This window comes from Corvus cornix, chromosome 5 (assembly GCF_000738735.6).
Source record: "Corvus cornix cornix isolate S_Up_H32 chromosome 5, ASM73873v5, whole genome shotgun sequence".
NCBI classification, from domain to species: Eukaryota; Metazoa; Chordata; class Aves; order Passeriformes; family Corvidae; genus Corvus; species Corvus cornix.
Genome location: NC_046335.1, coordinates 49736376 through 49763293, shown reverse-complemented (window position 1 = coordinate 49763293; position 26918 = coordinate 49736376). Strand labels below are relative to the sequence as shown.

Here is a 26918-nt window from a genome sequence, read left to right as displayed (position 1 = left end):
TTTTTACCTTAGGGCAGATTCCCTGGAGGGTGCCAGACAGCCCATTCTGCATATGGGGCTGTGCAAAGGCTGGGTGCACTGTTGCCTGCCCTCCCAGGGTATTTTTGTTTACAGAACATGTGCCAAACAGCACTGGCAGTCAAAGGAAGGGGCTTCTCCTGGTAATCTTTAATCTTCATCCTCAAAGGTCTTGTTTAGCTAATTTTGCTGAGCACTGTGATGGATACATGGCTGAATGCAGACAATGTGATCATCCACAAATGCAGTATCCAAAAAATTACTGTGGACAAAAATAATTTTTCTGTTGATTTCAGTGGAATCGTTTGGGATCAGGCAGCTTATGTTTCGTGTCAATGTGTTAATAAAAATAAAATCTACTGGTTTATAACTACTAGAACTTAAGACAGAATTAGAGATCTGTGTCTCCCATTTAGACATGATTTTTACTTGTGTTTTAATAAGGCTGTATATAGATCTGTTGGGAGTAGTGGCTTTCAAATGCAGAGGTACAGACTGTCAGCTCCTGACAATTGCCTTGTGCTAGGTGATACATTAGGGGTCATGTAGGAATACATGTGTGGATGAAATGGAAAAAAAACCACTGTGTGTTGAAGTTGTTTTATCTGTCACTTTGTTTTTATTGGAAAAAAATTATGATCTTTAATATATTGTCCCTGTCCTTTTTCTTCTCAGTTTCTTCTTCTTTGGAACTTCCCACTTTCAAACTGGAATTTCTTCTCATGTTTTTCTAAGGAATAGCTTTTCTGCTCTGTTGCTTTCAAGCAGTTCTTTAAAATATTTCATTGATATTTTATCCATATTTGAGTTGCCTCCCTCTCAGTTGCCTTTGGTACTCCTTTTCCTCTTGCCTGAGTGATACTGTTCATTCCTTGAGCACTTTTCCTGCAGGGCTTTGGGGTCTAATGTGTTCACAGAGAGGGTGTAGCACATACAGAATTTGATTCTGACTCTGCTGAGTAGCCGTAGGAGTCCTGGGGATGCCTTAGCCTTTGCAAAAGAATGGGAAAGCAGTGCTGGATTTCATGGACTCTGCTTCTCTAGTGAAGACCAGGACCTGAAACTAAGCCAGCACAGCTAGTTTTCCTGACAATGAGTTGCAATAGGAGCTGCTACCATTTTAGAAAAGTACTGGACTATTTTGGCTCTAATTAGAAAGGAGCAGACAGTGTTAGGTTTCTCAGTGCTTCCCTGCACACAGTATCTTGTTAGGATTGGGTTTTATGCAGTTTTGAATTGTTTCATGGAGGGGAAATGTGTGTTGGGGAGCAGTATAGGGGTATATTCCTGTACATATTTTTTTGTCAGCCCTTGCATTTTAATTTGTAATCAAGCTTTTGCTTTATGCATAATTTTAACTAATGTTCTTCATGTGTTAAGGCAATGAGCACTTTATCCACAGTTATAGTGTTCAGTGCAAACATTTGCAAAATTATTTTGTATTGATTTTTTTCCTGCATTACTAAATAGAATGTATTAATGTTTTAGATCTTCCTGGCTCTCACTACGTCTTTGTGTATTTCCATTGCAGCCATTGCAGGGATGGAGTAATGAACTGTGATAACAACATAATAGGTGAGTGAAGAGAGGGAAAAGATACTTCAAGTCCAATGAATACATTTCCTCCAATCTCTGTGGAACCTCTTGTCTGAACTAGAAGACAGTGTAATGTGTACAAATTAACTTCAGGAGATCCATAATTATATATTTGTGTGATTGAAAGTAACACTCCTGCTTTGTAGCAGCCTAAATGTTCAAAATACTGTTAAATCAGAGCAAATTTTTTTCCCCAGTACTTTAAAATATTATTTTTTTAGATTGCTAATGTAGGTAAGCTTAGCTGCAGGATAAACAGCAGACCTTCAGAAGGGCAGACAAAGGTTAGCTTTGCCCCAAATAATATGAGTGTACAAACTGAACACAGCCAGTAATTTTTCACAGATACGTTTTCTTCCCTCCAGAAACCCTGACTAATAGAAATACGAAAAAAATTATTTTGTCATATTTTGCAAGGCAATGAATCAACTGCTTTTCCTACTACAGTGGATTTCATATGGCATGAAGTATTACAGTACATGCTCGTGTTATGATTCTCATGTCAGTGAGAAAGACATTTATTTGAGGTTTCCATCTTGGAATTGCCAGCTCCTTGGCTAGAAATCTGTTTCCCATGCACTTGAAGGTGGTGCTTTGACTGATTTTTCACAATTTTTCCAGAACCTCTCTCCTTAACAAAAAATTAAGTAAGCAGCAAACCCCAGCAACTGACCAAAACCAATTCAAAACACTGACACTACTTTTTGTGTACACAGTATGCTCAGTGCAGCCCAAAAGTAACAGTACAATAGGGTTGCTTTGTTCACAGTCAGTGGCTTCAGCAGGGCAAGTGAAATATAGGTCTCAGATCTTCTCTTGACATTTTTTTACTTTCTCTTGATTTTTGTTTCTCTGTTGGTAGTACATTTCTGTTTTGGAGAACCAATTCCTGAGTAACAGTTTAGAAAGTCATGTCCCTTACTAAAGGAATATATTCTTTTCAGTATTTTGTATGAGAAATATAGGTTTCTGTGGAATTAACTATGTACAGGAGAGGCCACTAAATGTTACTAGCATTGCTGGATGTTATATTTCTGTGTTACAAACCCTCATTGCACACATTATTTACAGAATACAAAATTTCAGGTACAAAGACTTAAAGCATTTGTCAATTTTCTCCCCCAGCACACAGCTGCCCGGTTGGACAGATTTTTATTAACTGCAGTAATCCACAAGTGGATCCTGAGCTCAGCAGAGAGAGGACTTGTGAGAATCAGCTGCTAAACCTCACTTTCTCAGCACACCTTCCTTGTGTGTCAGGTTGTGTCTGCCCACCCGGGTGAGTATGGATAGAGTTACATCTTTTGGTGCACAAACATGACTGAGTAATTAATTCTGTTGAGGATTTCTACTCAGTAGAATTCTACTTGGAGAATATGAGATACCAAAGGGTGAGCATCAAACTTGTGAAGGCTTATACCATGGTACTGCCTCTTGAAATCATAACGAATGCTAAACCAAGAGACAAGTGGAGTTAAATACCTCATAATAATATGATCAAAATAACGAGAACGTAGAAATGGCAATGAAATAATTTGATTCAATCTGTGTGTTACAGCAGAATTGTGTTTATCTAGATTTTTTTTCAAATATCTAGCCTCTTATTTTAACATTTGGCTGAAGGAGACAAGTTTATTTATTCATAGGCATAATTTTCAGTATTTTTTCCCTCAAAAGGATCTCTTAAGTCCTGGGGATTTATGCTGATAATGTACAGATGAGCTGTCGTGGAATCAAGCACTGTATTGTTGAGATAATTTTGAATATAGAAATAACAATAATGTGTTTAAGTTATGCCAGCCTTGATGGGATTTAGTTTCTTAAGCACTTAGCCTGGAGATTTTAGTGTTATAATTCTGAAATTATTGTTTATACCTTGAGAGCCTCCTTAAAACAAAGGGTAAAAGCCAGAGCCTCATTTGAACTGTGTTGAAGTAGCTCAGTTGAAGTCTGTGCACTCATACTGAGTGATGTATAGTTATTTCTATCTCATGATAAAATATTGCTACTCAGGATTTGGGGATTTTACTTTTAATACTCAGAAGCATGAAATGTCAAATGATTCACACGAGATGGAACCTGTAATTAGTTGAACTCACAGTGTGGTACCGTTGTGAAAAAGTGCAGTGCTAAGGTAGATATTTTCAGAATTGCAAAAATTCACCCTCTTGCACCAGGCTGACATATGTCAAAGCTACCTTCAGCAGCACTGTATGGCTGGCAACTCAGATCATATAAACATTTTATTCTCTGCTGTTTTGCTGTGCATAACGTCTGAGCTTGTGATCTCTCCTGCTTCCTGGTGAAATTTAGGTCTGCAATTTAAGCAACTACATTTTTTTCTAGCATTGGAAGACTCAGTGTCAAGTGTTGGTGATCCCAAAGCTCTGATAATATGGTTTTATGGTTATAAGGGGCAAAGTGTTATGATTTCCTGGAGATAAAAATACAAAATAAAGAAGTTTTGTCTTCACTGTAACTTTGGCAAACTGAATTCTGTTCTCCTATGGCTGTACATTGCCTGTAGAGATACTAACACAAAATTATATGGTTTTGGTTTCTTGGGGTTTTGTTTGTTTGATTTGGGTTTTTTGTTTGGGGTTGTTTATTTGTTTTGGTTTTTTTTGGTTTTGTTTTTTTTTTTTTTTTTTTTTGAGGAGGTGTGACGGGAAAGGCTTTTTTGTGTTCCAGAATTTTACCCTCAGTGCTGCTTCAGGTAGAATTAGGAAACAGTGTTAAAGCCTAGAGTTTGAACTAGGAATGTCAGTCTGTACTGATGAAGTAGAAATTAAAGTCACTTGCAAACTTGTCAACACTGATATTTTAAATATTCACCTCTAGGGGTGCTATATTGCTTACATAGTTATGTTTTTATTTGAGGTTGCTTTAGGAAAAATTAAGAAGATCCTAAAGGTTTGTGGTTTTTTGGTCTCCTTTTGGAAAAGCGAGAGACTTATGCTATGTATTAACTATGCAGGTTTTTTTATTTAGATACTGAATCTTAATGATGAAGGAATTTTGCTAAGAGTTGCTTTTTGGATAGAAGCTGGATGTGAAGAGCCCTAATGTTTTAAGTCAGTCACTGAATTCACACTACAATGATTCATGCTGCAGATTGAACACAGTAGAGTCAGAATCAGTACAGTACAGTTATGAAAAAATTTTAATTAAATTTTTGGAAGAGAAAAATGGGTGAAATACCATTAGCTTTACACAATACCTCCTCCTGTGTTCATGTCAGTTCAAGCAGTGCAGGATTCAAATGCACTGTGGATTTGTGCAACTTCAAAATCCCCTTTCTCAGCTATCAGTTCTTACTGGTGAAATGGAAAACTGAGCTGACGTTGTCCACTTTAAAAGGGTAAAACTGCCATGGAATTTCTTTGATCTTAGCATTAGTCCTTTACCTGAAATTATAAGTTTCATTCCTTTATTCATGCTTTTGTTCCTCTTTGAGATCTTGCATCAGTTTATCTTGATTCATTACATGCAAGCTAAGCTGATTTAAGTAGTAATGAAATCAATTTAATGTGTTTGATTAATTGATTTAGGTAAACTAATTTAAAAAGTGAGTGAGGTAAAGCAAATATGTCACAACTCAGAAACCTGTATAGGAAGCTGTGTTTTTTCAGGAGGAAGGACCTTTCTGATCTGCTTAGTGGTGTGATTATTCCTCAGTGATACCCCAAAAGGTACTTAACAAAAAGAGAAGGGAAGAACCTGTTTTCACAGAAGGTGCCCTTAAGATTTCAAGGGGGCAGTATTTTTGTTTTGCAGTCTGTTTTTCTAATGTCTGGAGTGTGAAATATTCTTTCAAATAATTCACTACTTCTAGCATTCCTTCTTTTTTGTGCTTATAGCACAGCTGTGCTTCATTCTTTTTACTCTGCAGTGAGTAAATCAAATGCAAGTAAACATGCTTAAGTAAATACCTAAATTTGCAGGAGATCATTCTATAGGTTACAGTTCTTAAGGCACAAAAATTAATGACATACTTTCCATCTATTTTAGAAGCTGTTGAAATAAAATATTAATTCTCCTCAAGCTTGCTTTCTTAATGTTGGTTCACACTACTTTGCCTGACATATTAAGTAATTTTAAAGACTTTATTTATGTTTTTTCTTACTGGTTTTCATCTGTCACCATTTAAATGGAAACTTTCTATATTTCTATGTTGCATTTCAAAAAACTAATACTCTCTCAGTGCATAATTTTTCAAGTACATTATTTGAATTACATTTGCTGCTTCTGTCTTTCTATGAATCGAATGATTTTTCCCTCCTTAACTGTACCAAATGTGCATGATTTGACAGGGAGACAGAATCTTTAATCAGAGTGCAGAAGAAACAAGGAGAAAAGACAGAGTAAAGGAAAAGGAGGGGAAAAGCCAGTAGTATCTTCCTACATTTCTGCATGCTGTGTGACATGTTTGCTCCAAATGGACATATGCTGGTTTGTGCCTGTCCCTGTTCCATTGGTTTTCCATGGTCTCCAGTCAGACCAGTAATGATCTCTGAAACAGCTTCTGTTCATTGTTGCTTACAGCCTGCTCTTGGTGTTGCTGTCAAGAAAAGCAGTCACTTTCCTGAAGGAATTGTGTTTTCTCGCTTCCCCCACTGACAGGATGCTACCCTTTGACTGCAGCATGAGTTGGATTTAACTGATCTATGCTGTATAGAGTGTACAGTGCAAAATTTATACTGTACTTGCAATATATATAGTTTTGTGGGAGTATTATAATGGTTGGAGTTAATTATCTTAGAGGTCTATTCCCACCTAAATAGTTCTATGACTCTAAGCTGAGCTTAGACTTAAAGTCTAGAGCTTAGACTCTAGACTCTAAGCTGTCAGATTTTTTGAAGACAGGTACTTTTATTTGGACTGAATCAGTCAAATTGTTTGTCGATATTTATTTTAGATCATGTTATCCATTCATATTTCCATTAACTGAAATATTTAGCAATTTCCATGTCTATTTTATATTAATTCAATTTTGCTGAAAAACCAAGGCCTTCCAGTCCCTAAATATGAATAATAAATACAAATTCTGAGAGTTATGTCAATAGCTTGAAATACATATTGTCCCAGATGCAAATAGTAATGTTTTCTATTGCTTTTGTTACATCTGCCTATTAGATCTTCCTAATTTTTTGCCTTTTATGGTTTTGTTCCCTCTATAAAGCTCTGTTAATTAAACCAACCACTATACAATTAACCTGAATCTGGGAGTCTCTGCTAACTTTGCAGTATTTGGAAACTTTAGTTAATCAAATAATTACTTTTTTTGGACTTTAAATCATGACCAGACTTCTCTTCCTAGTCATGCTTATAAAACTGGCTGTAATTTTCTCCTTGTTTCAGTGACTTTTTAAAATTTGCACTCAATGTTAGTACTGCAAGGGAATAAAAAGTTATTTCTCAGCTGGCTGCTAGTAGTGGTTATCTCTGTGTCCAGGTCACTTAATTTCTCACAGCTCAGCAACATCCAATACCCAACTCAATATTTTATAGAGTGTCAACACACTGACCTTAAAAAGAAAGCAACACCATTCTAAAATAACTAAGAACACAGTGTGCTCCATTTTCCCAAGCATATATATTTATTTTTATAAACGACCTGAGTCCGTTTGAACCTCAGGAGCACAAGGCAATTGTATTGAAGTTTTCTTTTTTCCTTGCACTATATGTTTAGTTGTTTATAGCTATGTGAGCCACTGTTTTAAGCCAAATGTCTGATAAATTTTTTTTTTTTTTTCATTTAGGAAAAACAAAACCCGACCTTCTTTCTCCCACCCCCACACCCTGGAGATAACTCTTGTTATTTATGACAGAAGAATGTCTTTTGGGCTGAAACTGGACTCTACTAAATTTGAGGAAATTTTATATAATAAGAATTTTTCTGTTGCTTTTCTTTCATCACTTACTGCTCTCATAAAATAGATCAAGGAAGAGATAGTAAATTCAAAGCTGTAGTATCCAGTAATTGTAATGAAGTTTCATAACTAAGGAATATAATGCCAGATTTTCCTTACAAAAATTTCTAAATTATCACTGTATTTCTGTGGTATGTATCAAATTACACATAAGGGGCTTAAACACATTTTTGGAAGGTTTTATTAAAAGAAAAAGAAAATTCATCCCTTTCTAATTTTCAGAAAGAAAACAATGTATGTTGTCATCTTATAAATGTGCCTATGGACAAACAAACCTATTAATGGGGGAAGAATACAGATGAGTTTCAAATATTTTTAGAAAATCAATCTTTATGGGTGCAATTACATTGACCATGTTACAGCTTAAAATAAGTCTCCTTAGATTAAATCAAAGTCTTGTGCTTTTGGTGTGTATTTAATGTCATTTTTCAGAAGACCTACTGCTCCTCAGTTTAAGCTCAGAATTTACTATTATTATTAGCATGAAAATAAAAGCTGTGTTCTGTCCAAACCTCTTGTTTCTGGATGGCCCTGCTGCTGCTATCAGGCTAAGTATTTTTAGTCTTTTGCTTCTGATTTAGGCAGAGTTTTGCAGAGGTCTGTCAAGAAGACTTAAATGTTTTCCCGGCAAATAAGGATTAACCCCTATGGGGATACATAACATCATGGCTATGCCCTTGACTATTTCCTCAGGAAAATACAATCCTCTTACAAAGACTACATCAACATTCATGTATTTGGAATGTTTCAGGAACTAATATTTATCCACACTGGATTTTATGCTGGTTTCTATTTCTGATGGCTATAGACACAGTGTGCTAAAGGTGCAGGAGCTCATTTCCAAAGAAAACATCTATTGCAGTGCCATTGCAAGACAACCCAGTTCTTTTCCATCATCTTCTGCTTTGCCAACTTGCAACTTTCCTTGATATATTTTAGAGTTCCTTATTTCTTCTTGCAATACTTACAAACCCTTTTGGTCTCTTATTTTGTAGTTTATACCAGCTGCAAATAAATCTCTAATTTTTTTTTCTGTACTTGTATTAATTGACAGTAAAACTTCACCAGCTTCATTGAGATTCTTGAGCACATGTTCATGTTACCTTCTGCTTTCTGACTTGTCTTTAAGAAGAGACATATGGAACTCTGTCACTTAGTTCAAAAGGAGGCTTCTATTATGTTCAGAGTTACTTTCTGAAATTCTGGTGCTGGTGGAAGGGGGGTTTCCAATCCAGGGTGAAGCTGCAAAAAAACTCAGTTAAAGCATTGAAATCATTTGTTAACACAGAAGGATGGAAATGTAAAGTGAGAATAATGAAAACCTTCCAAGCATATTGCAAAATTACTTAATATTTTGGTATAATAAACCAGGGCAAAAAGGAAGAAGAGGTTGCAAGGAGCTCCCCAAACAAGAAAGAAAACAGTCAGCAGGAATATATTAACTCTTCCTTGTCTAGACAGTGAGTGAACTGTAGTGAAGGCATTAGGTGCTACAGTAATGTTGCCAACATGGGATTTTTTTCTCAAAATCTGTCTTGTTTTCTGGTTAGAAAGTCATGGGTGGCAGTGGAATTCTGGGATTAGAAATGCTCTCTTCCCCTAAACTCTATTACAGACCTTTGTAGGAAGATCTGTGAAACCCTCAGAGAGCAAATTTGTAGTTGTGGCAAAAATATTACGTGGCTGCATTAATCAGTTGATGTCAGACTGTTGCAGAAGAGAGGGGAAGGAGCCTGTCCAATATACAACTTGTTGAAAACTCCTCTGCTGAAGAGGGGAAAGATTTTTTTTTTTTTTTTTTTTCCTAATGTTTTGGTCCAGGTTTGTGAGTTTTGCAGAAGCAAGGAAGTGTTTGGTGATTGACAGGTGACATATTACTTCTAACGGTGCCTTTACCAAGACTGTTTACATATTTCTGTGTGTGTGAATGCAGAAAGCTTTAGCTAATAATGAGATAATAATGAAAGTGCATGTTCAGCAGGGTGAAGCAGGATAGTTGTCCTTGTCTTTGCAGTTCATTGTGAGCTGGACAGTAAGTATAAGCATCAAGAAAAATGTCTGATACTTCAAAGAGGAGCTGTGCAAGGCCTCTCTGTAGGGTATTTGTGGCAAATTCTTAGATCATTGAAATCTATCCATTTGCTTGGCTTTGCAAGAGAGAAAGCTGTTATCACTTTTTTTTTTTAATCCAGCGTAATAATGTGAGGAAAAAACTGCATTTAGTGTTACCTTGTCAGTGTGATCTGTGTGTCTGAATGTGCCCTGTTCAGTTCTGAGCAGCTTTAAACCAGTGGGAATTTCTCACAGCTGATTGTCTCCAAGTGACACAATGCTTGAAATAAGTATGGATTACAAAGAACACTTCACCTACCCTGGAGGAAAATTACAGTTTTTCAGTTTAGTGGGGAAGGAGGGTTTATGATGTTCTGCATGTTCCCATTCATAAGCCTTAGAGAGCTGTGAATTTGTCTGATAAATAACACACTGAAGAAGAGTCTAAGTCAAATGCAAATTACAAATTTGTACAATATAATTTGTCGAATACCAATTACCAGCTCATTAATACGAGTAAATAAAATGTGCTGTGATAAATTCAATGATGAAATGTTTCCTTTTGGATAGCAGGGGAAACAACAGTATTGTCACCCTGTTTGTCATGGCTGTGCCTCACAGCCATCATGTCTTGCCCACGGCGCTGTATCTTGCCCAAATTACAGTGCTAAACATCAGGAACAATATACAGATTTTCCTGTGTTCCTAACAGGTTTAAAATTGTATTACTACAGAGATGTGCTGGGATTCCAAACAAATTTATCTTGAAAAAGAAAAAATATTATCTTCTTGACAGTACCATTTTAGGAGGCTGTTTATTTTTCAATACAAATGCATTTCAAACGTTAGAAACAAGGATAATCATAGACTGCATGGTGCCTGTAAGGAATCCTTTTACTATGGAACTGGCATGCTAGTTGCTCTGGATTCTTGTGTTGTACAGAATGGGATCCTGGATAGGATCAAAACAACTTGGAGCTGCAGCTGTTGGAGTGAAAGACACTGCTGCAGCTTGTCAAGAGTTCATGTTTTACAACTTTCATTTGAGAGATTGGTTTGTCATCACAGCTGTTCTATCTGTTATTGGATCCTCAGGTCCCATATTGGTAACACTTTGCCTGTCCAATAGCATTACAATATTTGTAAAAAAAATGAATCACTTTTTGGAGGAAATGCAACTTTCCCGGGCTCAGTAAAATGATATCTAATTTAATAACTCAATACTTCTGGTATATCTCCTGATATTTATTTGTAGAATCGGCTTGAGATCTCTATCTATCTCTCTTTGTCTAATTTCAGATTTTCTGAATATTATCAAAAAACCACAAATGCTTTCCTTTAAAGTTAGGACTAGTTACTCTATTTAGTCTTGCTGGGCAAGAATTCCTCTGTTCTGTCTCTATTAAAGTAATCTTTTTCACTTTATTTTTTTTAAAACAGTTTTCCATTTTTATCTGATTCTCTAGGAGTTGTGTGTGAGCACAAATTCATAGCATTAGTCTTGAACTATGAATAGCTATGCATATGGTTAGCTCTGTTATCATGAAAATCTTCCCTGAAGACTGTGAGGATACTTCTGCCAATAAAATTGAGTATATTTGTAATTGCTTGTGTGAAGGTGCCTGTCATGCAGAAATAAATATAAATAATTAATATAATAATTTCATGCAGCCAGGATAGCACTTCTGATATTGATTAAGTTATTCACAGAGCAAGTAGCATAACTACAGCAAATCTCTAAATCAGGGAAGGGAAAGAAAAGAAGAGGTCAGGAGGAAATCCTCACTTAAAAGTCCTTAGACTAAATATGCCACTAGTTTTGGATAGTAGGAGTACATACAACAAGAACAAAGGGCTGTGATGGCTCCCACATCTCATGGGTTATCTCTTGGCTTCAGTTAATTGCAATTGGCTGAGTTATAAGAAATCTGGTGAAATTTAGAGGATTTCTTGAAATTCTTAGTTTCACTGACCTTAAAATTTGTATATTAACGAGTCAATCTTCACACAGTTGGTGATTAAAGGCTTAGTGCCTGAAGTGCTGGCACTTAGTAAGGATAAAATATTCAGGTACCTGTGAAAGGAAGACACCAAATTGCTCCGACCCAATTACTATAAAATTGTGCCTTTTTGGTTTCAGAAGACTTTAAATATTATTTGGGTTTCAAAGGTGGTAGTAATTTTAAGTTTAGGAAAATATTTTTGTATACCAGGATACCAGCTATACTGCTGCTGATTGTGTATTTTCTGTTCTTCTTTGACAGTCTTGTGAAACATGGGGATATGTGCTTGGATGCAGATGAATGTCCATGCTCATGGAAAGGAAAGGAGTATTTTCCAGGTGACAAAGTAGTTTCTTCCTGTCATACATGGTAAGTGGAGAGCTATTTAAGTGATTATTTCATTTTTGTTGTGTGTTTTTAGGTTGCTTGTTTTTCCTTCACGTGTTTTGATCATGAATTTCACAGCAGATCATGGTAAATCATCTACTTTGACTTCATGTTTACATTTCTTCAAAGAGCTATTAAAATTGGTTTCGATTTTGTTGTTGATTTAAAGAGCTTTACATAACAAAATAATAGCTGTTCAGGATCTTCTTAGTTTTTAAAAATCTTGATTTAGAGCATGATTTTTTTTCTTTTATTTTCAAGGTCATGGCTAGTATTCCCAAAGTAAAATCCCTTAAGTATTACACCTGAGTGACATTTTTTAAAGCTTTTTACTTACTCATTTTCATACTTAGCATTGAATCTGAGCAGTCTAGAGACCAGAACATAACTCTGTGTCCATAAGTATGCACCCACTATTATGTTAAATTAAGGGGAGTACTGAGCAACATCATGTACTGAGCAAAGAAACAGACAAATTGATTGCTGATATTGCATATGTGGATAACTGATGAATCAATCAGCTTTCAGAGGGAGAATTGCAATAGGCAAGGGTTGATAGGATCATTTAAACGTACTCAGAAACCTACTGCTTTTAGTATCCAGTGTTGTAAGTGCTGCATGTACCCTGCCAGGTTTCCTTGAGCACTCTCAGTGGGATGTGATTTACTGCCATTTTAATAAGCTTCACAGGAGTGTGAAAATATACCCCACCTACCTGATGCTGAAACAGGCTTGTTTCTTGCTGGTCCCTGCCTGTTTTCCTCTCTAACCTCTGGATGTTGTGAGCTGGCACCAAGCAGTGCTACTTGTCTTACCAGAGCCTCAGAAAAATCAGCTCTACTGCCAAGAACCAAGATGCTGTGGCAGTGGTGTAGCCTCCAGATTCTCAGCAGAGCAGTTCCCTCCTCTTGTGCCCTTCTTGTAGCTTTCCAGGAGCATTTAACTGGTGTCCCCTGGTGGGCTGCTGCTCCTGGCCTGCACAGCTCAGGGTAGCCTAGCCCAGGGAAGGCTCGTCCAGTCAGCACCAGGCTCTGCCTTGTCTGGATGTCGTGCCCCAGTGTCCAGCCTTGTGCTGACTGCCTTCCTCTGCCTCTCGTCAGGTCCTCAGTAGCTGCTCTAGAAGAGATTTGTAGCCCTTTGGTCGACTGGTGAAGCGACTTACAAGCCATCTCCACTGGGCAGGCAGGTAAAGCGACCCGGGTTATTCACCCCCTTGTTTCCAAAGGCCTCTCCATGTGGACCTGGTGTGGGATTGCTTGCATTCAGAGAGAATTAATATATCCCATTCAATCTGTATGAGACTTCACCAAAGGCAGCAGCAGTGCAGGCAGAAAACCACTGGATATTTAGCCTTCTCTCACTTTTTTTTTTCCTGAGGCCAGGCTCATTAATTAATGTACAAATCCTTAAGGTTGTCATGCCTTTTGTAGTCTTCCATGTCCGGAAGCAAAGACAGATTTAAGTGATAATGGCTTTTTGGCGATCAGTTGTCTGCTAATAGAAGGGAGTCTGCAACAAGCTCTGCTTGATACAAAGCATATAGAATCTCTGAGTCTGCTGTGTGTTCATGCAGGACTGTGTATCTGGTATGTTAAGGGAAATGTGCAAAGCATGAGAGTGCTTCTGTGCAAACAAACCCATTTAGGCACTCATAGAAGTTACTGTATAGCAGGGTTAGTGCATGGAATTACTGTACATTGATGATAAATATCATCTTACTCATATCTGATGTAGTGATGACAAAATAAATATTCATTTGATTTTTCTACTGAACAGTAACGTGACAAACAAAATAATTTCTTAAGTCCACAAAACTACCTGTGAACTGACAGGACCTGTCAGCCCAAGCTCTGGGGTCTGACTGACCTGTAGTTCTAGGTTCCCCCAAGTTTGGTTTTCTGTGCAAGTGCCCGAAATATTAAGCGTGTAGTGGCAACATGAAACAAAAGGTTCTAACGCTGAGGGTATCAGAGCAACGTTTTGGTGGGGTGCCGTGCAAGGTAAGATGGGTTGTGCAGGTAGATGTGTTGGTCTGCTGTCATCATGCTGAGACCATTGAGCAACTGCTGGTCACTGTGGGCTGCTGAATTGGGCCTCCTGTATTCTTTAACAAAGACTTCTTTTTAAAAAAGCTATTTGAAGTTTAGAATATGCTGGTAGTTCTGCTTTTCCAACAGGGCTCTCTAGATAACTAAATGTTCACTTAGTGTGAAACAAGCCTGGTGTTTTGAAGACATTTGTGTACTTCTTAATCCTTTCCTTCTGACTATAAATGTGTTAAGAGTCCTGAAAAAAAGAAACTATGCAAAGGAACTCCCTAGTCTTTACATGTTAAGAAATGTTTCTGCACAGGCCCTTACGAGATCAGCATATGGAGAAGGATTTGAATAGGCCAAGAGTGAAACTAAAACCTAATGTCTCAGGAGAACATGAGAAGCAGTGCTTAGTCTTCCAGTCCAAATAAAATTTCTTCTGTTGGCCTCTCTTTCCCTCAACTTGATGAGGTTCCTTCCTTAGGTACTGCTCTGAGGTGACTGAAGTTAGCTGTGCAGGTCCTACTGCCATCTCCTTGTGCTTTGATACAGCGAATACTTCTCACATGTTGTATCTTTAACTTATTTTAGCCATGCGCTTAGTGTATTGATACATGTAGTGATGCAAAATGCGAGCAGTGGAGTAAATCAGTGATGGGATAAGTGGAGTCTTGGAAAATCTGGACAATGGCTTCATGTTGGTACAAGTTATTTGCTAAGTGAACTGGAAGGAACCTGATGCTACCAGTAGTTGGGGCTACCTAGATTTTTTAGATATTTGCTGCCCTTTTGAAAACAGTGGTGTACTAACACTGTGATAGAAATACAAAGGAAATGTTACACTGACAAAAAATTATATACTGAGAAAAAACTTCATACTGCTTGCTGCTTTAGTACGTGAGATGTCAAATGTTAGAGATTTACTAGTATTTCTAAGTCAGATTAAGACTTTAATTGTAAAATGTGCAGCATTCATTTAACGAGGAAATTAAAAATAATTTCTTTTTAAAAGTCAACTTAGGCATGTACCAAAATTCTATCTCATGCTCTATTTCGTTTAACCTACATTTATAAAGATACCTGTTCTAAAGCTATGCCACGGCACCAGCTTTCTTGTCTTTATCAAGGGAATTTTACGTGTCTGGGTCATTTGGGAACATAGAAATAACATTTGAATAATTGCTTGTGGATGCAGGAAATTAAATTCTATCCATTATTTTTAAAACTTTCGTCATTTCTGAAAACGTTCTTTAGATTGCAAGAGGGTGATTCAGAAGGAGGCATAATATCCAATGCTTGCAAAACCTCTTATGCTGCAAAGGGAATTCAGCAAGGTCTAAACAGTCACTTAGTACATGTGTGGTGAAAGCCCTTTTATGTTTAAGGTGGCCATAGAGAGAACTTGAACTGTTCTGGAAGCTCCTAAACTATCAGGCTAGGGTTTGAGGGCAATGATATGTAGGAATATCCAGATGATACCTGGAAAAAGAGTTAAGTCCGACAGCATGGTTCCTTTAAGTAACTTCAGCACCAACATGATGCTACTGAAATGTTTGCTTTATCTAGCTCTGAAATTCTCATTCAAGCAGAGAATGGATAAAGATTCTAGTAACAGGGCATGCTACTTGTTGACTCTCATTCAGCTTGTGTAGAAACAAATGTTAGGTGAAAAGCTGAAAAAGAAGGCTCTTTCCTTGTAACATGTTGTTGGTGTGCCACTAGAGAATAAATTGTGTTGGTTTGGAGGGTTTTGTGTTGTTGGGTTTTTCTGGATTTTTGTGTCCTATTGTGGTTTTTATACACTCTGGAGCCTTTACATTCTAATGGAGAAGAAACATAGACTGTATGAGTTCAATGTGTACACTTTTTTCCCCAGGGAATGTCTGTTGCTTGTAGCCAGCATTTCAAAACACTTCTGTCCACACTCCTCACAGCTGCACGGCTTTTGTTTTTTTGCTTCTCAGTGCAATAGCTGTAATCATTTGTCTGGGCTTGCAGCTGATATTACCATTATTGGTCATACATTTTTCAGCATTTGCCAGCATGGATCCTTTCAGTGCACCTTCCAGCCTTGCCCATCCATGTGCACGGCATATGGGGACCGGCACTACAGGACCTTCGATGGACTCACCTTTGACTTTGTTGGAACTTGTAAGGTTTACCTAGTTAAGGTGAGATTTTTCATAAAGCCTCTCTAAAACTGGGTTTAAAACTGCCTGTTAAACTCTACCATTGTACTTATTTCCTATCTGCACATTTTACTGAGTCCTGCATGCTGTTTTTACTTTTTTGGTGTTGTTTAGACTTTGAATCCTGCATGACATAAACATACACCGAGGTTTCTGCTAACAAAACTATGTAACAATATGCTTATTTATATTAGCATATTTAAAAATGGACATTTCTTTTTTTTTTTTCCTTCAGGGTATTTCTTCAACCAGTCTGTCTGTCATTATAGAGAATATTGACTGCTTTAGTACTGGAATCATTTGCAGAAAAAACATTTTCATTAATGTTGGAAAATCTTTTTTAGTATTTGATGATGAAACTGGAAATCCAGTAAGTTTCAGTAAGCAGTTTTTACTGCTGATCAAAAAGCAGCAGATGTACTTCTCTGGGTGTTTCTTCTTTTCATAACCAAAAACTTATTGTGCCACTTCAGTAGCAGAGATGTAAATATCTTTACTGTGAATGCTGATCACATCTGGATTGTTCAATGGAAACCTTAAACAAAATCTTACCTATATTTAACAAAAATGTTAGATGAGATAATTGTAGCTCTTTGTTTAGACTTAATTCCTGTTTAAAATCTGAGGAGAAATACAGGTGTTCTGAAGTCAGTGGGAGTTTTGGTGTTAATTCCACTTGTACTAAGAGCTTATCCAGGTCTGGAATGTATAGGAGGAATATTTCTATACAGTTAAAAAACCCCAACAAATTACAGCCCGTGGTATAGCTTCTACAGCCTTGAATTTCATTTTTGTTTTGGCCAAACTGCAAACTCTATTCTGTAAACATTTAATATTTTAACATATTAGTAATTTTAGTATAAGTACTACTATTTACAGTTTAGAGAGTGACTATAGAAAGGAAGTTTGAGGTATTGAGTAGTTAAACCAGACATCTTAGTCCACGCTACAGCTAAGTTGCCATCTGATTGCTAGTGGACTGAGAGAAAAATGCTTTATGTAAATAAGATTGTAATCTAGGGACATATTTAGACAATTCCTTATTTCCAGAGGCTGCTTCATGCATATTTTTTACCTATCCATACTCAAAAAAGTCATGTGACTGAGACAGAATTACTTATAACTAAGTGAAAATCATAATGAGGAACCTCATCTACCTCCCAGATGAATCATTAACAGTCTAATCTTCCCTCCATTACCCATCCTGTAAGTTTGATATAAAATAAACTTTTCAAATTGGAAAAACATAAAAAATACAGTACAGTTCACATTCAAAATCCAGCCCCCTTTTGCTTAAGCCTTTCTCCCTCTGTGGCCTTCTGTTTGTTTTTGGACTCAAGTCTGAGAACTACATTGTTAATTTTATTTAGGTGTTTAATTTCCTGTCAAGTGAACATTTTTTGATGATCTTACTTCCATTATAAGCTCCCTTGTTTTATTTTGAACAGAGCTTATCTAGTTACATCGATGGCCTACAAAAAATGCAGTTATGGAAAGCTGGATTTTTCACTGTTGTTCATTTTCCTGATGAGCATATCACCATTCTTTGGGATCAGAGAACAACAGTTCATGTCCAGATGGGTCATCAATGGCAGGTAGGTGAAAGTCAACACTCTTATTGCCATTTCTTTGAGGTATTTATGTAAAAAGAGGTATTTATGTTAAATAAGACATAATTATTCAGAGAACAGACCGTGTCAGAAATCAATTAAAAAGCGTTCAGCTACCTTGTTAATTAAAATAGTCTCATTTATCTTTTTTTAATTACTCTTTACTGTATAACTTCTGTAACAACAGAGACAAATATCTTTGGGCCAAAGGTCTCCTTCATTATGTACTCCTTATGTGACTGAAGCAGGTGTTATTTTGCTGAGGCATAAAAAAAAGGCCTGTAATTGGCTAACAGCTCCCTTCTCTGAACAAAAGATCAGCTCCTTTCTCAAAGGCTTGGGGATACATAGTTGAAAGGGGCTAATGCTGGCATTGCCAAAATAAAATACTCTCCATAGCTTTATTACTACAAAAAGCTAAACTGTTTTGACTGAAATTTGGCTGAAAAAAAGAAAAGATCAAAAAATAACAAATTTATAATTAAACAGCTGAAGATGCAAGTTTTGAAAATGGTCATGGCTGATAGTATTTTGTCTTGTGAAAATACATTTTTATATATCTGTATATATATATTTGACTGTGTGTATATATATATATAATTTTTTTCTCAGGGACAATTGACTGGATTATGTGGAAATTTTGATTTGAAGACAGTAAATGAACTCAGGACTCCAGACAACTTTGAATTAACAAACTCACAAGAGTTTGGAAACAGCTGGACAGCTGTAGAGGTACATGGCAAAAGAAGAATATGCTTGCTAGTATATTTTGCTAGTAGATTTTTTGCTGTTACATCATAAAATTATTCTCGAATGAAATCAGAAATTCATTCCTGGAAGTACCAGTCAGCAGCAATGACAATATCAGTGGTTCTTAAAGTGGTTCATAATCTGTTAAGGAAAAGCACCTTCTGTTCCTGCGGAGTGCTACAGAGTAGAGAAAACTGCTGTAAAATAGTCTGAATGTTTTTGAAGACGTTTGAACAGTAAAGTAGTATTTCTTGTGCATAATGGAAGAATTGTGGGTTCACTTGTGTTGTCAGATTAGCTGATCTTTCATAGCTGGGAAACATTTAACTGTGCAATCATAGCAATAGAAAGAAAAAAAAATATTTCCATATGCTGTAAAGTTAGAAATTGAACTTTTTTTACTGTAATGTTTCTAGTGGTGTTCATAGAAATGTACCTTCATAGTAGTTAGAGTAAAAAGATCTGATTTCTGACACTCCTGATGCACGTTGTGTGAGTGATCTTTGTTATTTGGGTGAGACTGTTCAGGTGTAAGGACTGTAGGTTGGAACTGTGTGGCACCTCTGAACAGACCTACCTGTACATGTGTGTTTTTGTGCTGCTTTCAGACCAGTGAAATATTTCTTCAAATTGTTATTTTCCTTTCTTTTTCATTAGCATCATGTTTTAATTCTATATCTTAGTCCTGCTTTAGTTTCATAAATGATACACTTTTTTCACATTTTACATCTCCCTAAAAAAATTAAAAGCACAAAAATACTCTTTGCAATTTCAAACACAAAGGGGTTATGAAGAAAGTTTCTCACCTTCATTTTGTGTTCTGGTTTAGTGTGTTGACAGCTCTGACATTCGAAATCCATGCAGTTTGAACCCCCTTAGAGAGCCATTTGCCAAGAAGGAATGTGGGATACTGCTAAGTGAAGCATTTGAAGCTTGCCATCCAGTGGTGAGTTGTGGTCCTGTTTAGAAACAAGTGAAAATAAACATATCACTAGAGAGAAATGCCACTCTTCATCATGAAGCACTTTGTAATTCATGCATAAAAAATACACCCAATTTGGGATATTTTCTTTTTAATCACAAGCATTATTTGTGTAAGCATAACCACTTGCTTGCTTTTCATCATGAGTGTTTTATGGCACTCATTTTTCATGCATATATAAATAAATGTATTAAATAGTGTCAGATGGGAAGAACTCATTCCTAGAAAATTTACTCAAATGTAAATCCCTGTAAAATGTGTAACATTTCAATAAGCAAATTAGCATTGACAGTTTTCTTTGAAATTTTGTCACTTCGGACAAACTTGAAAATACTGTAAGGGAAAATGACAAATTCTTGTGTGAAATTGTCTAATATGAAGAGAATATGAACTGCTCGCATGAAAATGAAGCAGTTCACAAATGAAAAGAGTTTTCCATCTACTTTGATTACTTAAAATTTATGTGTGTGTGACTTTCTTAAAATTTCTGAGTTTTACTGGTTTGTGATCACTTTAGTCTTTTATTTCATAAGGTTTTTTGCTGTTTATTAGGGCTTAAATATTACAAAACTACAAAACAGAAGCTGCTATCAATATCTTAATGTGCCTGTTCTTAATGGATCATTGATTTCATTGTGTTGCTAAGTGCTGGACAAGATTTTATGGTGCGTTCCAATGAACATTTTTTCTCATCTTTCAGGAGGCATTGAAAGTGAAATCTTTAATACTTCAAAGTTTGATAAATTGCCTTTTGAAAGAGCCTTTGTGTCGAGGTGTTGGTTGGCAGTTTCTACAGGAGTATTTTTGATAAGTGATATTTCATTTCCAGATTGATGTCACCTGGTTTTACTCCAACTGCTTGACAGATACTTGTGGTTGTAACCAAGGTGGTGACTGTGAGTGTTTCTGCACAAGTGTGTCAGCATATGCCCATCAGTGCTGCCAGCATGGAGTTGCTGTAGACTGGAGGTCTCCCAGAGTGTGTCGTAAGTTTGTTTAACCAGCATTGCCAAGGGCTGCCACTGCCAGTGTTCATGAGAGCCAGACCTGAAAAATCACTCACACCAGGTTACCTGGGGCCATGAGCTGAATCTAAGCCTCACTGATAGGAAGATGAGTTGGTGCCTCTCACTCCAATTTCATTCTGGTCTGGATGGATTATGTGCTTTTTCTGTGTTCATGAGTGGGCGCTTTTCTACTTTTAATCCCTTGTCCTATGACGTGAAAGGAAAAATCATGGGAAGTCTATATGAGGGTACAGTATGCATCCCTCAAACTAAAGGTGCAAAGTTAACAGCTCAAGTGATCTTCATCTTCAGGAGGACTTTACTCCTTAATAAGGTCTAGGAAACATGGGTGCCTTATTAGAGCCCCCAGAGCAAGTGTGAAGTATAAAGGTCTTCTGAAAAAAAAAAACCAAGTAGGTTTTTAAGCAGGGCATAGTCATTACCTTAATATCCCGCTCCAACAATTCTTAGAATTTATTGAAAAAATCTGAGGCCCTTTTTTGTAACACCTAGTGGAAATGCCTAACAGGAGGCTGTCATTTCCCCAAAGATGTGATAAAAGAGGGGGAGATGCAAAGAATGGAAGGGAGCAAGCATTGTTTTAACTTTGCAGTTGCACAGAGACTGTGCAGCTTGCTCAGGGTCACACAGCAAACTGGCCACAGGGCGAGGGAGTTACTCTTTAACTTGCGATAGAAAAGGTGTGTTTTAATGTGAAGCTCAGTCATAACCACTAGAGGTCACAAAAAGACAACTGTAGATATATAAGCTTAGTTATTTCCTGCTGGGAAGCAATGCTTTCTGTAAATCTGTGTAGTTTAAATTAGTATTTTATCTAAAGTACAGTAAATATTTGGCAATATTTTTTTAATAGATGTTCGTGTATGAGCTGATTTGGCCAAGCATTTGGCTCACATCTTAATCATAAGGGGGAATAGAAAACCTGTTTATCTGTAGAATGCCTGTAAATGCATTTTTTTTCTTTTTCTTATTTTAGCTTATGATTGTGAATATTTCAACAAAGGTAAGTCCTAAAGGAAGTGACAAAATGTCAGTAGAATCTTGGGGGTTGTTTTATTTAAGTCTTAGAATCTTTGTATAAAAATAATTGTGTTAGTGAAAATGTTTATGAATGAGATGTTGTTTACCCAGCCAAGATTGTTTTTCTGCTTTATTTTGCTTTTTCAAAGACTTTTAATTTAATAATATTTTTATTCCTGGACCTTTCCCAAGGACACGTATCTGACAAATTTTCTTTGCAGTGATGGATGATGATTAAACAATTAAATCATTAAGTAATTGATAGAATATCACCCGAAAAGTGCTAGTGGCACTTCTTGCTTAAGAACTTGCAGTGCAGTTCAAAGCTGAGCAGACCCCAGTGGCCATGTTAAATCACTCACAGGCTCATGTGCAGCCTCCAGAGGGAGGTAGCTGTTAAGCTATGACAACTTTTTGTCCCCAGATCGGGAATAACACTCCTTTTAGGTCTGTCTGACCTAGCCTCAAGTTCCTGAGCAGGCAGCATTGCTGCTGTGTTACAGTGGCTGTCAGCGAGGGGTGCAAACCTTGCACAAGGTGCTAGAGCATACCTTGAACCTGCACTGGGTGCTGTAGTGCTGTGTTAACCTTGGAATCCATATCCAGATTATTTCCAAATTCCCCTGTGAGCGTCTGAACAGTTAGATGTGGCACACAAGCCAGCCTGGTGTGAGGAAGGGTCAGGGCTCCTGCTATTTATGCTATAACCCTTTTTATCAAGCTCGTGTAGAAGCCTGTCTATCCACATGGTGTGTGGAGTATTTTGGTCTTCTGTTGGATGTTGTAGCAGCTCACTCCTGGAAAGGTTTCTGAAAGGGACCAAGTTCAAATTGGGAGAGACTTGTGCACTGCGCCAAGCCCAAGAAATTTGCCTTTTCTCATACACTGACTCCTGAAAAGATTGAGTGGGGTCAAATCACTAATGCATGGGAATTTTATCTAAATCGCTGTTTAAGACTTTAAATTAACTTAAATAAAGGATAGTTGAATATAAGAGGTGATTGAAGTTATTAAGTTTTCTTTTTGGTTTGTTTCATGAAAGAAATACAGCCTGATATTAGACAATCTTAGTGCAGTTACAACAGACTGAAAGTGCAGTGCTTCTAACTTCTGTGGTGAAAGCAAAGCTAGACGGTAACACATACTTTTAAAGTGTGTTATTATCCTTGTTACTGAACTCTCACTGACAGAAATTCGTGGAAATAGTGGAGATTTGTGCATGTGACCAGCTTTGCAATAAACGTGGTTATTGTATACTTCTTACTTTGTATTTTTGTATTGTTTGCTAATCCAGCTCATCAGTATTCAACACATGATATTTCAAAGCTTCCAGTGGGGGGAAAAATCATCTCCATGCTGAAGATTTTCTTGTCTACATAACTTACAGAAGGATGACCCAGAATTAGTTTGTTTTGGAGACAGGAAGGTTAAGAAATTGTCTTAGACCAGAAAGAGGCTTTCTTTATGTAACTTTGTGATGAATCCAGAGTGAAATACTTCCAGTCCCACTAGGAGCAGAAGCCTTTTGTCTTCGGTCAAGGGAAATCCTCAGCTGGTGTCTGTGGTCTCTCAACTGTTGGATGGGCCTGAGATGGGAGACTTAAACATATTAGGATATTTCCAGAACACTGTATGTTTTAAGTAGTAATTTAAAAGTGTTTTTTCAACTCCCCGCACTGAAGGTAAAGAGGTATCATTGTGCATGTTTAGGTGGGCATGGACATGTGTGCTAATTGGCTACCTTTTCATGCTAATAGGCTCTAAAGCTCTAGTTGTAATACAGCATCCTTAGGATTTCAAAACTCTTAATAAATTTTTAGATTTTGGAGAACCAGAATGTGAAGGCAGGCTGCAAATTTCAGTCCAGACTTTCAACCAGCTGGAACAGATTTTTAAGGGTCAGTGCTATTAATGGCAGCTATCAGTTGGGAAGTTATCTCAGATGTATGCTTGCCATGTCCTGGCTTGTGGGTAAAATGGTAATGAGGTGAACTGCTCAGATGTGGCATTAAATACCTGATTTTAACAGAGAACTTAACAAAAATGGTTTCAAACCCTTAAAAATAATCTCTAAAATATTTTTCTCCAGTGAAGTTTGATCTAAATGAGAAGGTATGGCTTTTTAGGTTTGTGAAATAACTTTGCATGTTTTTGGCTTTTCTTACTTATAGGTAAAACATGACCGTTCTTTGCTTATGATGCTAATTTCTTCCTGTCTTACTTCACAGTGGTTACATTTGTATCTTCACTGTTCCAGAAGTGTTTTGATGCTTGTTGACAACAAAATTTATTCCCTGCAAAATGCCTCATGCTTTGGACATTAATAAAATAGGTTTTAAAGAGTAGTAAGAAGTGTACAATCAGTTCAGCCATACAAATAAATAGTTTAGAAGGATCGTGGGGTGATCTTACAGACACACTGTTTACTTCTGAATCAAATAACCATTTCAATGACGTGATTATGAAACCAAAGCAGATGAGAGGGGGGGAAAAGAAGAAGCTCATCATCAATCTTGAAAGTTGAGTGCAGGTATTCTTGACAGTTTCCAGAACAGGTATTTTCTGAAAAAGATTGTTTTGGTTTTCATTTGAGTTTAGTGCATGGCACCTAGATCTATTTTCAGAGTGGTGAGATGTGTTCTTTATGTGCTGTGCCCTAATGTTTAGAGCTCAAGCATTTGTGACACTTGACTTGAAAAATAATTGATTTTTTCTCCACAGCTCTGGGAAAAGGCCCATATAAACTGGTCAGCTATTTGGATGGAAAATTTGTAATAGCAGCGAAATTGGTGGATGGTGTTGTTTTCCCAGTGAAAGAAGATGATATTGTTCCTGGACAAGTAGTGAGCTTTATGCTGACTTCAGGACTTTATAAACCCAAAGCACATGGTAAAGTCACAATAACCTAGCAACAATAACCTAGCATCTTAAATAAGAGCAAACTCTGCCCTTGTTTTTAAGAATAGACCTGGATGAAAAAATATCTTTTATCTATCTGTCAGCTGAATATGCATTTTAAAGTCTGCCAAAATTTCCTTTGGTGGGTTTTAGTTAGATTGTAGCTTTGTAAACAGTTGAAAAGCAACTGCCTTCCCACCCCCCAGCCTTTGGAAGCACCAAACTGGTATTGCAGCCCAGTGCTCCATGTGTGTTTCTCTCTTTACATATCTTCTGGGGAAGAATGGGAGAGAAATACTGCAACAAAAGTGTTCCTTACTTTCCCTGGCTCTGCCATCATCACTGATTGTCTGCCCACGTGCACAGAGATGCCCTTTGGCACTAATTGAGCTCTGTAAGGGTGGGGGCTTCAAATTTGTCTCCTTTGGGTACCAATTTAAGTTTCCCCTGAAGGAACACGTGGCTTCTTCAGCAGATGAAGGATGTGTTGCGTACCTTCAGACGTGAGCAGATGGCCTACAAGAGTATATATCCAGCATTTGTGACATTAATTAAATGCTGAAGTTGTCTGCATACACAACTTTAATGCCCACAGAGCACTTGGGTATCAGTAGTTTTACCGACCACAGCCCCGTGATCAGCTCTTTGGACAGCCAGAAGGTGTAATCAAAGGAGGGATATGGGTCACTTAAAAAAATGATAAGCATTTGATTACTAATACTGCTGTCTGTAGAACTGACACAAGAGCTCCTGTAACAGAATAGCTAGGGACAGATTTCTTTTATTAGTCATAGTTTTGAGGCACTTGTACATTGCGTTCAATGTATGTTTGGAAAGGGAAGGTAAGTCCTACTGTTCTATTCCCCTATAAAAATCTCTTCCTCAGAATTTCACCTGGCAAACAGAATTTGCACCTTATGGTCCAGTTTGAGTAAATGGCATTTCATCATTTGGTCATGAGGAACTCGACATTCTTGCTTCTCTGGAACCTCAGCAAAATGCATGTCTTATCAGTTTCAGGCAATTCCTGGATAATGGAGAGTTTGGGGCATTAATGCACTGACTGGCTGTAGAGCAGGTGTTAAAAGTCACACTGACTGTCCTTTGTTACTTATCAAAGAGCTACTTGCAACAGACAATTCATAAAAAGGCATTCACTGGTACTGCTGGGTTTTTCAGATTAACTGAAAAACCTCAGAAAACAAGGTGGTCTTCCAGAAGTGTTACACCAGAATGTGATAATATATCCTTTTAATAGAGATCATTTGTTTTCTGCGCATTTTTTTTTTTTTTAAAGAAATGCTACCCGGTCCTGGGGGGTTACTTGATTTTACAGTAGATTAATGGCTGTTTTCAAGAGAATAGCAGAGTTTACAGCAAAAGAGGATGAAGTAATTCTGTGAGCAACAGATGCCTGTAACAGGCTCAAGATCTGATGCCCTGCAATTGGCTGTACAGAGGCTGCTTGAAATCAGAAGTACTGCAGGGTAGGGTATCATGAGGGAACATTAGCCAGAAAAAAGACTTTGCTGTAACGTTCTTAGAGGGAGAGCTAGAGAGCTGAATGCAAAATACAATTTTTAAATTTATTTTTAATGAAAGGTTGAGCTTTTAAGCTATCAATTCCTGATTGCAAATGTTACTTTTAAAGCTAGTTAGATGGAATTAAAGTTTTCATTAAATAAGTGGCTTAGTAAAGACAGTAAATTAAGTTCTGCTTGACTGCAGGACTATATTCCTTTATCCTGGTGTGGGCAAATGTCTTAATCTCTTTGTATTCCTGTTGGAATCTGTAGAGTATTTAGAAAACTAAATAATCATCACAGTCTAGCACTCTGCAATCCATACATAGTGTGTTTTCTTACAAGATTCAGGCTGTTTTCACTGGTGAGGCCAAAGTCAGTTTTCACTCCTCATGCTACTAGTATCAGTAGTGGTACGTCAGAATGAACCTAGTTTATTATGCATATATCAGCAAGTAAATGAGCTCTGTGGGCTTTCTTCTGTTTTCTTTGTTCAGATTCCAACTTGATTTCATTTGAAACAGCCGAGAGACCAAATTATTTTCTTCAGCTGGTTTCCAATAATACTCTTGTTCTTTCTAAATGGAAAAAATCGGAAGATTTTCACAACAGATCTACATTTGTCATTCACAAGAATACGTGGCTTTCAGGATACAGTTCCTTTGAGTCGTTTGCAAAACCAGGATACTTCATCCACATTTCAGCCTCTTCAGTTGAGCTTTTGAAGTACCATCATTCAGAGGAGTTCAGACTGTCCACCCTTTTTAAACTTGTAGGTAGGTAATTATACTTGAATTTTATGAACAGCAGTTTTCTTCCTGTACAAATCCAGGCTAAATGGTGGTGTTAATTTCAGAGATGATGAGATTGCTTACCTCTCCCCTACATTACTGGGA

At 37.1% G+C, this 26918-nt stretch overlaps 1 protein-coding gene across 3 annotated transcripts in view; it reads left to right on the top strand.

Annotated features, from left to right (window-relative positions):
- OTOG (otogelin) overlaps positions 1–26918 on the top strand; it is a 95027-nt gene that overhangs the window by 31517 nt on the left and 36592 nt on the right. For all 3 annotated transcript variants that reach the window (XM_039553235.1, XM_039553236.1, XM_039553237.1), the window contains exons 22-33: positions 1550–1593; positions 2740–2893; positions 11864–11971; positions 16055–16193; positions 16447–16581; positions 17660–17806; positions 18434–18553; positions 19401–19517; positions 20383–20539; positions 21558–21584; positions 24323–24490; positions 26520–26798. In XM_039553235.1, coding sequence (XP_039409169.1) covers positions 1550–1593; positions 2740–2893; positions 11864–11971; positions 16055–16193; positions 16447–16581; positions 17660–17806; positions 18434–18553; positions 19401–19517; positions 20383–20539; positions 21558–21584; positions 24323–24490; positions 26520–26798 — 1595 coding nt within the window. The remainder of the gene's footprint in view (positions 1–1549; positions 1594–2739; positions 2894–11863; positions 11972–16054; positions 16194–16446; positions 16582–17659; positions 17807–18433; positions 18554–19400; positions 19518–20382; positions 20540–21557; positions 21585–24322; positions 24491–26519; positions 26799–26918) is intronic.